This window comes from Borostomias antarcticus (assembly GCF_949987555.1).
Source record: "Borostomias antarcticus genome assembly, chromosome: 14".
Taxonomy (NCBI): Eukaryota; Metazoa; Chordata; class Actinopteri; order Stomiiformes; family Stomiidae; genus Borostomias; species Borostomias antarcticus.
This window is the reverse complement of record NC_140247.1, coordinates 20,959,919-20,971,091: the sequence shown is the minus strand read 5'-3', so window position 1 is coordinate 20,971,091 and position 11,173 is coordinate 20,959,919. Positions and strand designations below refer to the sequence as shown.

Here is an 11,173-nt window from a genome sequence, read left to right as displayed (position 1 = left end):
GCTAGCTATTGTCATCAAACTATCAAAGCACTAACAGATAAATGTACTTACAGGTCAGAAGTATATGAAACTGTCACCACAATGTTTTGAGTACGCATCAATAGTGGGCTGGTCACTAGTAAAGTACAAAAAACAAAATGGTCACAGTCAAAACAGTTGGTTGAATAATCATTCCCACATGTACAGGTATAATACAAAATGTGTATTGTATATTTAAGCTCATACATTACATGAACACATGTAACTGCAGATACTGAAAACAGTACAAGTGTGTCAACACGTCTCTACTGAACAGCATTGTCTGTGAAATGAAAACCTCGTAATAGTTGAAACAATTCAAGTGCATGCTATAGCAGAGGAACTTTAATCTTGACTGACTGAAAGTCACAGCTATTGAACATTATTCAGGATTATAATACAGAAGTAACATGAAAAAAACCCCAATTCATGACAGAAAATGGCTAATGTAAAAAGTAATTTCTTGAGACAAATGATTACATTATACAAAAGAAATAATGATTTGGAAGAAGACACAAACAGGTAGAAGGCCTTGAGAAGCTAGAGGAGAAGAGTTTGGTATAGAACAAGGAGACTAACTGTAAGCAACCATGGATAGACAGTAAATAGTTCCCAGTCATGGCTCATTACGAGTAATACAACATGTATTATTACAGAGAGACCACAAGTGGGCGCTGGCTACAATTGTCATGTTTTATTTCCCCCTGCAGTGGTGTTTTGCTCTTGGCAGGATACCACAGTCAATCTGAGGCCTTATGTAGCTCATTCACTATTTATGAATGTTGAAGACGGGGACTGATGGGATTACCTGATTGATGTGTGTGTGTGTGTGTGTGTGTGCGCGCGCGTGTGTGGGCGGGGGGAGGGACTGGGTAGGGTCGATTGATGGGTCTGGTTGGTTCCCCACTTTGTGAGTTATTGAACTCCAGTAAAAAAACAAAAAAAACAACTCTTCTCTGTCCTTCAACTCTTGGCATCCTTCTGTCGTCCATGGCGGCCGTCTGTGGAAGAGGACCATGTGAGATGGTCAGTTCAGAGTGCTGTCCACTCCAGCACCAGCATATTTACATGGCACTTTGCTGTCAAGTACACGAGTTGCATTTGTTATTTCAGTGCCCCAGAGTTACCTAGTTGCCATTGGCCTGTGGCGCTGGCAGTGTCTCCCCCTGGTGGACGGCCGCTCGCTCTCTACTGCGGCTCTCCCGTTCCTCGTCTTCCTCGTCCCTCTCCTCGTTCCCACTGTGGTTCTTACAGTACAGCCTGAACACAGAGCACCTCAACATAACCACACGCTGGTTCTAACAGTGCAGCCTGAACACACACTGGGTCTTATAGTACAGCCTGAACACAGAGCACCTCAACATAACCACACCTCTGGGTCTTACAGTACAGCCTGAACACAGAGCCCCTCAACATAACCACACCTCTGGGTCTAACAGTACAGCCTGAACACAGAGCACCTCAACATAACCACACCTCTGGGTCTTACAGTACAGCCTGAACACAGAGCACCTCAACATAACCACACCTCTGGGTCTTACAGTACAGCCTGAACACAGAGCACCTCAACATAACCACACCTCTGGGTCTTACAGTACAGCCTGAACACAGAGCCCATCAACATAACCACACCTCTGGGTCTTACAGTACAGCCTGAACACAGAGAACCTCAACATAACCACACGCTGGTTCTAACAGTGCAGCCTGAACACAGAGCACCTCAACATAACCACACCTCTGGGTCTTACAGTACAGCCTTAACACAGAGCACCTCAACATATAAGCTTAATTCACAGTCCCAGACTAGTAAATGTTATCAAAGCGGATAGGTGCCATGATTGCCCACTTCATTGCTATTCCATGCAGATAATATCGCCTTCTGACCAAAGCAAGACAGCATAAGGCAGAACGTTTTTTGGCCCAATGTCAACTGGTAGCTCTGGTTAGCTGGGACTGGTAGGCACCAGAAACGTCATGTGAAGTTTATGTTGAGAGCAGAAAGGGGGGTAAACTCACTTGTAGATGCCACGCGCCATATTCTCTATGTACTTGGCCTTGTCCTGCACTCCGCAATGGTAGTGGTAGGTCTTCACACAAGCTTTGATCTCACATCCGATAGTAGCACCCAACTGGGTACAGAGGGTGCATTTCTGAAAGATAATAGTTGGTTGTATCACGGTCATTATCACATTATTACCTTAAACCTTAATGCTTTGAAGGGGATACGACAACTATGTGCAAAAGTTTTTCCCATTCACCATTCTTTTCCCTCTTTTGATTTCCTGGATGACCGTCTTGATGTCAAAGTTCCCGAACTCTGCGCGGGAGGATGTGGTGAGCTGGACGGTCCCGGAGGAGAAGAGCTGCCGGTCCGGACGGGACGAAAACAAAATGTGCATCAATGGCGAAACGACCATCAAAACATACGATCCTCGGCTAGAAATGACCATCAAAACATACGATCCTCGGCTAGAAATGACCATCAAAACATACGATCCTCGGCTAGAAATGACCATCAAAACATATGATCTTTGGGGATAAATGACCATCAAAACATACGATCCTCGGCTAGAAATGACCATCAAAACATACGATCCTCGACTAGAAATGACCATCAAAACATATGATCCTTGGGGTCCGAGCACGGCCGGACCCCAGGGGGGAGTAGCGCACTGGGCCGCCGCTCCCTGAGGGAGGTTGGTTTAATCTCGGCCAGAGGGGTTCGTCGCGCTACGGCGACCCCGTCTGGTGTAAGAATTACGGTGGCGCGCTGAGAGAGTGGAGGAGTTGTCTGTCTCCTTCACATCACCAACCATTGGGGTTGTGAGTAGAATCCTCAATACTTAGTAGGGGGTAATTGAACACTAGGTCAGGGTCATGGCTACCAAATTGGGTGATAACGGGATAAAATCCGATGGTAAATATTTTTATTTTTTTTAAACAAAAAATAAAACACAGATGATCCTTTATCAAACATACCACATCCCCAGGAATGCTTCAGGCCAGGAGAAGACCAAAATAAGACCAGTCAACAGCGACCGCTAGGTCTCACCATGCACTTGTAGTGAGCGGCGACTTTCTTGGCGTTGTCGGCGTGGAGCACACCCCGCGTCCCCTCCTCCTCCTCCCCAGCGTGGCAGAAGCCGCAACGCAGCCCGCTGTCCCCGGTCACCACCCTGAGCGGCGAGCGGTCTCGCTGGAGCGCAAACACACACACACACACACGCTGGATACACACTCCACACGCTGGATACACACTCCACACGCTGGATACACACTCCACACGCTGGATACAAAAACCTCACGCTGGAGACACACTCCTCGTGGAGTATTATAGTATATAGTATAATATTATAAACTGTGTCGTGTCATCCCATTACTGACAATATCCAGTGTGTATGATCATAGGTGGCTAAAGCTCAAGTGAGGAGGAGTGCGGTTTTGATTTGATTTGCGTTTCTTACATGTGACGAGCTCTCGTCATCCAGCCCCTGTGAAGAGGTCGAGCGCGTGTCGTCCGATTGGCCACGGGATCCAGCTTTGTTCCGGCCCTTCTCAAACCTCCCACGGCCCCTGCTCCCAGGTGGCGAGGAGTCCGAGTCGTTGGCCACGCCGCTCTGTTCCTCTGGGGATAGACAATCACCCAGCCTCAACAACAACAACAACATGGCCACACCACTCTGTTCATCTGAGGATAGACAATCACCCAGCCTCAACAACAACAACAAAAACAACAACATGGCTTTCTATTTGTCGGTCCTTTTGAGGAAGGATGTTTTCACAGAGCTCATATCTCTCTTTTAGGCGTTTGTGAAGAGTACATGCTGATGTCACTGCTCACGCGCTATCATCATCAAACGCAAGAGAACACACCTTCACTGTCCTCCTGGGAGGCGTCCTTGTGTTTGCGACAGTACACCCTGCATCCACAGAAAAGAGACACAAGACAGTGGGATAGGTTAAAGTATGATAGGGGCACAGCAAGATTTCGAACATTTCGCTTTTTTTTTTGCATTCACTGAGTGTAATAGAAAGCTACAGATCCGTGGATCCCAGTCAGAGACGTCTGAATTCTTCAACTACACTTCCACTTCCTGCAAAAACAAGCCAAGTGTTCAAAGCCTCGGCGCCACCCTTTAACAGCGTCATATCTTTACCGTCCTCAGACGCAATAGCAAGCAACATAATGTGAGAGTGGCCGTACAGGTAGATCCCTTGTGAGGGGTTCTCTTTGATCTGGGCCTTGTCCCACAGAGCACAGTAGTAGTGGTACGTCCTCCGGCAGGTCTTCACGTCACAGCCGATGGTGGCACCGGGCCGGTGACAGGACGAGCACATCTGTAGAGGACAGGACACCAGCCGTGACTCTCAGAACACAACTACGACACGCACATTTTAACTATTCATTTATGTCCACGTATTTAAAATTACATACAGGGACACAAATACTAAAGGTGCAGTCCGTATACAATTCACAATTCATGGGCCAGCAGCATAACTTTCTTTTTCACGCATCTTTCAAGGGTACAAGTAGCATCTCCACCATATGTGGCGTCTGCCTATGACAGCAGACACACACACACACACACACACACACAATCTAGTACTGTCGCCTCACAGCAAGAAGGTCTCAGGGCCTTTCTGTGCAGGGTTTGCATGTTCTCCCTGTGATCGCAAGGGTTTCCTCCCAAGAACCCAATACGAAAAACATGCAGAAGAACAGATGCTCTTCAGTCCAGTCCCTGACCAGGACCTGGACTGAGCACTTGGACTTGGTCCCCGGGCCCCATGAACGATGGCTGCCCACTGCTCCTGGCTGCCCCTGGAGGAGGACGGCTTGGATGGGAGAAATGCAGGGAACAATTTCCACCCGTGAACGCGGATGTGTGTGTGTGTGTGTGTTGTGTGTTCACTACCATTTGGTGAATAAAAGACCCTTGAAATCCTGAATTATTATACAACTATAAATTATTATTATTATTATGATGTGGAGAATGTGTTGCCTTGGCAGCCGCGGCCTCACCAGCTTGTTGCCTCTCTTGATCTCCTTCCTGACGTCCTCGATGGAGAACCCTCCCAGGTTCTCGCTGTCCGAGTGAGACGTCACCAAGGCCGAGGAGAAAAGCTGAACAGGGCCATCAGAAAGAGAGACAACGTGAGTGAATGAAGACAAGCAGGGGTGTAGTGTTGAGTCAAGAAGTGAGTTTACTCTGATTAAAGAAGTGGGTATACTCTGACTAAAGAAGTGTGTATACTCTGACTAAAGAAGTGGGTATACTTTGATTAAAGAAGTGGGTATACTCTGACTAAAGAAGTGGGTATACTCTGACTAAAGAAGTGAGTATACTCTGACTAAAGAAGTGAGTATACTCTGATTAAAGAAGTGGGTATACTCTGATTAAAGAAGTGGATATACTCTGATTAAAGAAGTGGGTATACTCTGACTAAAGAAGTGGGTATACTCTGACTAAAGAAGTGGGTATACTCCGACTAAAGAAGTGGTACTCTGATTAAAGAAGTGGGTATACTCTGACTAAAGAAGTGGGTATATTCTCTACCTTGTCTACCTTGTTTAATGATAGGAATTGTGCCTGGTCCCGTGCCAGACGCACAAGGGATACCAAGACTGGCTTTCTTTGAGACAACTCAGAAATAAATGCACAACAGCTGTGAGGAAAGCCCAATCTGACTACTTTTTGGATTTAGTCTCCAAATCCTATTCAAACCCTGCAATGTTCTGGGGTGCTGTGAACTTAACTAAAAACAAACCCTATAGTTCACTGCCTTTGTCTATTCATGTGGATGATCATGTAATCTCTGATCCAAATTATATTAGTTTTGCTTTTATAAGCACTTCACTGAGGCTGGGCACTTATTTGATAGGCTGTATACTGGGCTGGTTCCCTTGGATACTGATTCTGGTTGCGTTCCCCCTTGGGACCGTGTCTCTCATTTCTCCTTTCAGCCTTTTACTCCTAGTGAAACGTTAGGAATCTTGTTCTACTGGTGGGGACAATCTAGATTCGTTTTTTTTATAAAACTAGCAGCCCCAGTCATTAGTGAGCCGTTGTCATGTATTTTTAATCTCTCCATTGCGTCAGGTATAGTTCCTCAGGTTTGGAAATCAGCCCATGTGGTCCCGTTGCACAAAAGGGGTGATAGGGATAAGATGGATAACTATCGTTCCAGATTACCATGCTTAGCCAAAGTTCTGGAGACCTTGGTAAATAACCAACTGAAATATTTTCTTTCAAGTCACTCAGTTATAAGTACTCACCAATCTGGATTCAGAGCTAATCACAGCACCATTTCTGCTGTTACTCTTGTTACTAATGACAATCTCTGGGTTAGACAACAGAAAACATTGTGCTGCCCTCTTTGTAGATCTTTCAAACGCATTTGATACAGTCGATCACTACCTGTTTTAAATAGACTATCTAGTATTGGTTTGGATAGAGGTGCTTGTGATTGGTTTCAGGGCTATCTGTCGTCAACGTGTCAGTGTGTGAAATTGGGTAACATTCTATCTGATTTCTTGTCTCTAGCTAAAGGCTCAGTGTTGGGTCATGTCCTTTTCACAATCTATATTAATGATATTGTCTCTGCACTAACTGGCTGTCATGCTCATCTATATGCTGTATGCAGATACTGTTCAGGAAGCAATTGAGAACCTGCAGCTTTCTTTTAATGTGCTGCAAGTAGCTCTCACCAATCTGAAACTAGTCCTTAATCCTAGCTAATCTAAATTAACGTTGTTTTCTAGAGAGAGTCACTGAGTACAAATATCTTGGTTTGTGGGTGGATGATAAACTCTCTTCCAGGTTTCATGTAGACAGTCTAGCCTCTAAGCTGCGGCAGGAGATTGGCTTCCTGTACAGAAACCGTTCTAGCTTTCCTACGCTCAGCAGGAAGAGTATTGTTCAAGCTGTCATCTTAATCAATCAGTATTAGAGACTATGGTGACACAATCTATAGACATGCTTATTTGACTACCCTGAAACCCCTAGACTGTCCACCATTCCGCCCTAAGATTTATTACGGGTGATAGTTATGACACCCACCACTGTGTTCTTTATGATAAGGTAAGCTGGTCTCCTCTCTTAACTATCACTGGTATTGTTTATTTTCAAAGCCATTATTGGTAAACTTCCACCATACATCTCTTCTCTGTTGGACTGGAGCCTAGGTACCAACCAGACCCGATCAAACGATCAGCTTGTTTATAAGGTTCCTTGAGGGCATTCTGAACTTGGTAGAGCTGCTTTTTCCATGATGCTCCTCATACCTGGAATACTTTACAACAGACTCTAAAGCTTGAGGTACTTCTTCAGTTGCGGAGTTTAAATCCATGGCTCTTGACATTTGTACTTCGACCTGTAATTGTTTTTAATTATAATAATTATAATAATAATATTTTTATTTTTTATTATTATTGTATATTATATTTGTTCTGTTATTTGTGTGAACTCATCAACACTTTAAATGAGGAAAACCTCAGTGCTTTACGAGTATAAATAAAGGTTTGAAATGAAATTCTGACTAAAGAAGTGGGTATACTCTGACTAAAGAAGTGGGTATACTCTGACTTAAGAAGTGGGTATACTCTGACTAAAGAAGTGGGTATACTCTGACTTAAGAAGTGGGTATACTCTGACTTAAGAAGTGGGTATACTCTGACTTAAGAAGTGGGTATACTCTTGACCCTTCACTACACCACTGAAGAAGAGCACACCCATCTTTTTCCCCAGACGGGTTGTCCTGTGGGTGACCAGCAAACCGTCACTGTTGTGTTGTGTACTCACCATGCACTGTTGTTGTGTACTCACCATGCACTGTTGTGTACTCACCATGCACTGTTGTGTTGTGTTCTCACCATGCACTGTTGTGTTGTGTACTCACCATGCACTGTTGTGTTGTGTACTCACCATGCACTGTTGTGTTGTGTACTCACCATGCACTGTTGTGTTGTGTACTCACCATGCACTGTTCTGTTGTGTACTCACCATGCACTGTTCTGTTGTGTACTCACCATGCACTGTTCTGTTGTGTACTCACCATGCACTGTTCTGTTGTGTACTCACCATGCACTGTTGTGTTGTGTACTCACCATGCACTGTTCTGTTGTGTACTCACCATGCACTGTTCTGTTGTGTACTCACCATGCACTGTTCTGTTGTGTACTCACCATGCACTGTTCTGTTGTGTACTCACCATGCACTGTTCTGTTGTGTACTCACCATGCACTGTTCTGTTGTGTACTCACCATGCACTGTTCTGTTGTGTACTCACCATGCACTGTTCTGTTGTGTACTCACCATGCACTTGTGATGGGCTGCCACCTTCTGGCTGTCGGACACTAGGAGCTGTCCACACTCCTTGTCCCGGTTTGTTTTACAGAAGGCACATTTGGGCAGCCGGGCCGCTGCCGTTCCCTTCTTCTGTCCCGACATCTGTCTCTCCCCGTCCGTCTCCTCAGTCCTCTGACCGCCAGTGGACAGCGCTGGCCACGACAAGCACAGTGAGAGAGAGCGTGCTATGTCCTTGACAGCCTCAGCAAGTTGAAGTTTGAATCTTCTTATTGATATGGAATATTATATGATATAGAATATTCAAGATATTGCATCAGCACTGTAATTAAATACTATACAGAATCTAAGTCGAGGACGTATACATGCATGTGTAGCCTGTGACGTGAGTTCGATGCAAGCCAGAAATGCAAAGAGATTACAAGAGTAAAGTAAGAATGTACTGGTCTAGACAAATATCCAAACATGTTGAGGAATTAATGATCATTTACTGATATGGGTGGATACAAACCGTGGGATCAGCCACCATCATATAAATTATATGACATGGGATTCTCATACACAAGAGAGCATTAGCGTTATGCTAATTATTTCAATGGAGTATCAGTCTTTTAAGGGGAATCAAAGTTTACACTTAAAATGAAGGTGAGGAGCATCTGCCAAGAAGTAAGACTTATTAACCTACTACAGTACATAGCTTTCACTTCGAAAATGGACCAGATAGGAAAGGGTTAAAACAGACAGAGTTATAGAGAGGTATTAAATTGTAAGAAGACCTACTCAATCTTTGTATTTGCTCATACAAGAAAAACAGGGTATTTCCACCCCAGTGGCATGCAATGGGCCGCCTGGGCCCAGCTAGCTGCCATGATAGGACAGGAGCTCTCTCTCTCTCTCCGGCCGCGCGGACATGCAGCAACACAACGTGGATGCAGCTCAGCCAAGTAAACAACTACACAAACCCAATCACTCACATTGCTGTAAGACAATAGTGTGCCCAGATGAAACAGGGGATGATTGTTGATATGGCCTACTTAATATCGGCGACATCGGGTGACAGATGCAATCGCGTACAAGATAGCGTAATATATATATTTCTACAGCCTTTAAGTTTGGTATGAAAGGGGGTGTGTGCCTCCTTCCAACTGTATCTGAACTATCTATTTGAATAAGCTCTCTAAACCTGAACATTTCTAAGCGTCGAGGCCCTTTGTCGCAGGATCAAAAGGCCCCGCCACTAACACATGCTAACATTTTTTGTGAAAAGCGATTCGTTTGCTGATTAAACGACCGATTGTATCCCTGTATTTCAGTATGAAAGCGTGCTGAAAGGCGCGGGTAGCCGCTGCTTCCCGAGCTGAGCGCCATACGTGATCTGATCCACTACCGAGGAAGAGAGCGGGGTTTGGGGATATTTACCGCCACCAGCAAGTCCCATCGGCCTACAACTAACAACAGAGGACGACTGCTACTAATAATCCCTTTACCTAAGCGCTGACAGACATCTAGATCTTACCCGTCTCTGTGGTGAGGTTTTATCAGTAGTGTAAAGTGGAGAAGGCAAAGTATTCGAGGTTTGTGATCTGGTGGGTTCCGACTCGCCGCTGCGTAGCATTCGAGTGACGTTGCGTACTGGAAAGACGGCCCTACGTTACGCTAGTTATGCCATAATGCAAATACTTTTCAAATGCTTTTATTTCCATCTGTTATTAAAAATAACATTTTACATTTTTGGGGGTATTATAGGCCGCTATGGTTCCCAGATCGCTGCCTTTTATTATTTTACATACTGTGACATTATTTTTGGACGACGTTTCTGAACGTACAGGCTAGTTTACACATTATGCCCTCAAATGTGTCAAATGTTGGTATAATATTATTCTTGTTATTATTAATTATTAATATAACACACCTTGTATTTTCCACTGGAGAACATGTCATAGCATGGACATGTTTATGTAAATACATAATTGTAGTGATCTCACTGCAAACACAACGCACACATATATTCTATATAAACACATTGCACATAACACATTGCACATATATGCCTACTGTATACAAATCATTTTGCCTCCGTCCTTTGCGCTACTATATATTATGCACTGTCCTGTCTGCACTGTCCTGTCTAGTCCTTGCACCCTATTGATGTATATCCATTATCCGTGTCATGCACCAACTGACCAGAACAAATTCATACTATTTGTAAAAACATACCTGGTAAAATAAAATCTGATTGTGATTCGAATGGCATAGGGTGACTTCTGAAGTTCGAGAAAGATTTTAGATGTAGCCTATTTATGTAGGCTATGCATTCCACATGCGTGGATTTCAGTTAATTAGTCAATTCAGCTGTCAGACCTTCTAGGTCTACAAGATAATTGACCAACCCTCTCTATGATAAAGATTAATGTGAGCTGATTTCAGTAAAACCAAAGACTCTAGAACACGTTTCCATTTACTCTGTCATGTTGTTTTGGACTGGGTGGATGTACGTCTCAAACTTCCGCGGAAGGGTGAGATCCATGAGATCATGGGGGAGATAGGATGGTCATTCGTTTCAGGCAACTATGTGATAACAGATCACATGTATAGGCTAACCGGCTACATACCCTTTTGTGTGCCTTCAATTTAAGGACATGTAAAGAACCGCTCTATGCACTTGACACTTTTTGTTTTGCTTTGAGCGGATTGAACCGTAATTTCCGAGTTGAACATAATACAGATTATGACCGAATGCACTCACCAGTAACCCGGCACACCGCGGGGTGGCCCGGCGGTAGTCAAACTATCTCCATCTGAAGTTGTCTGACAAGCCAAAGCCAACCAGCCACATACTTTGAGCTAGG

General features: G+C 44.4%; 1 protein-coding gene across 1 annotated transcript; it reads right to left on the bottom strand.

Annotated features, from left to right (window-relative positions):
- Nucleotides 1-278: 278 nt before the first annotated feature.
- On the bottom strand, nucleotides 279-9,932 carry phf6 (PHD finger protein 6). Its single transcript, XM_084449208.1, has 11 exons — nucleotides 9,841-9,932; nucleotides 8,334-8,518; nucleotides 5,042-5,143; nucleotides 4,223-4,356; nucleotides 3,892-3,938; nucleotides 3,483-3,643; nucleotides 3,071-3,214; nucleotides 2,277-2,381; nucleotides 2,035-2,168; nucleotides 1,146-1,278; nucleotides 279-1,019 (listed from the first exon to the last, which is right to left on the bottom strand). Exons 2-10 carry the CDS (start codon nucleotides 8,466-8,468, stop codon nucleotides 1,146-1,148), a joined length of 1,095 nt encoding a protein of 364 aa, XP_084305334.1. The 5' UTR covers nucleotides 8,469-8,518; nucleotides 9,841-9,932; the 3' UTR covers nucleotides 279-1,019.
- Nucleotides 9,933-11,173: the final 1,241 nt, after the last annotated feature.

What these genes read in the sequence shown, in the direction of transcription:
- phf6 (XM_084449208.1), bottom strand. Translation starts at nt 8,468, where the DNA reads ATGTCGGGACAGAAGAAGGGAACGGCAGCGGCCCGGCTGCCCAAATGT. An exon ending in CCCTCACAAGGGATCTACCT is followed by an intron (nt 3,939 to 4,222) that starts GTACGGCCACTC and finishes CTGTGGATGCAG; the next exon opens with GGTGTACTGTCGCAAACACA. An exon ending in ATGGCGCGTGGCATCTACAA is followed by an intron (nt 1,279 to 2,034) that starts GTGAGTTTACCC and finishes CTCTGTGTTCAG; the next exon opens with GCTGTACTGTAAGAACCACA.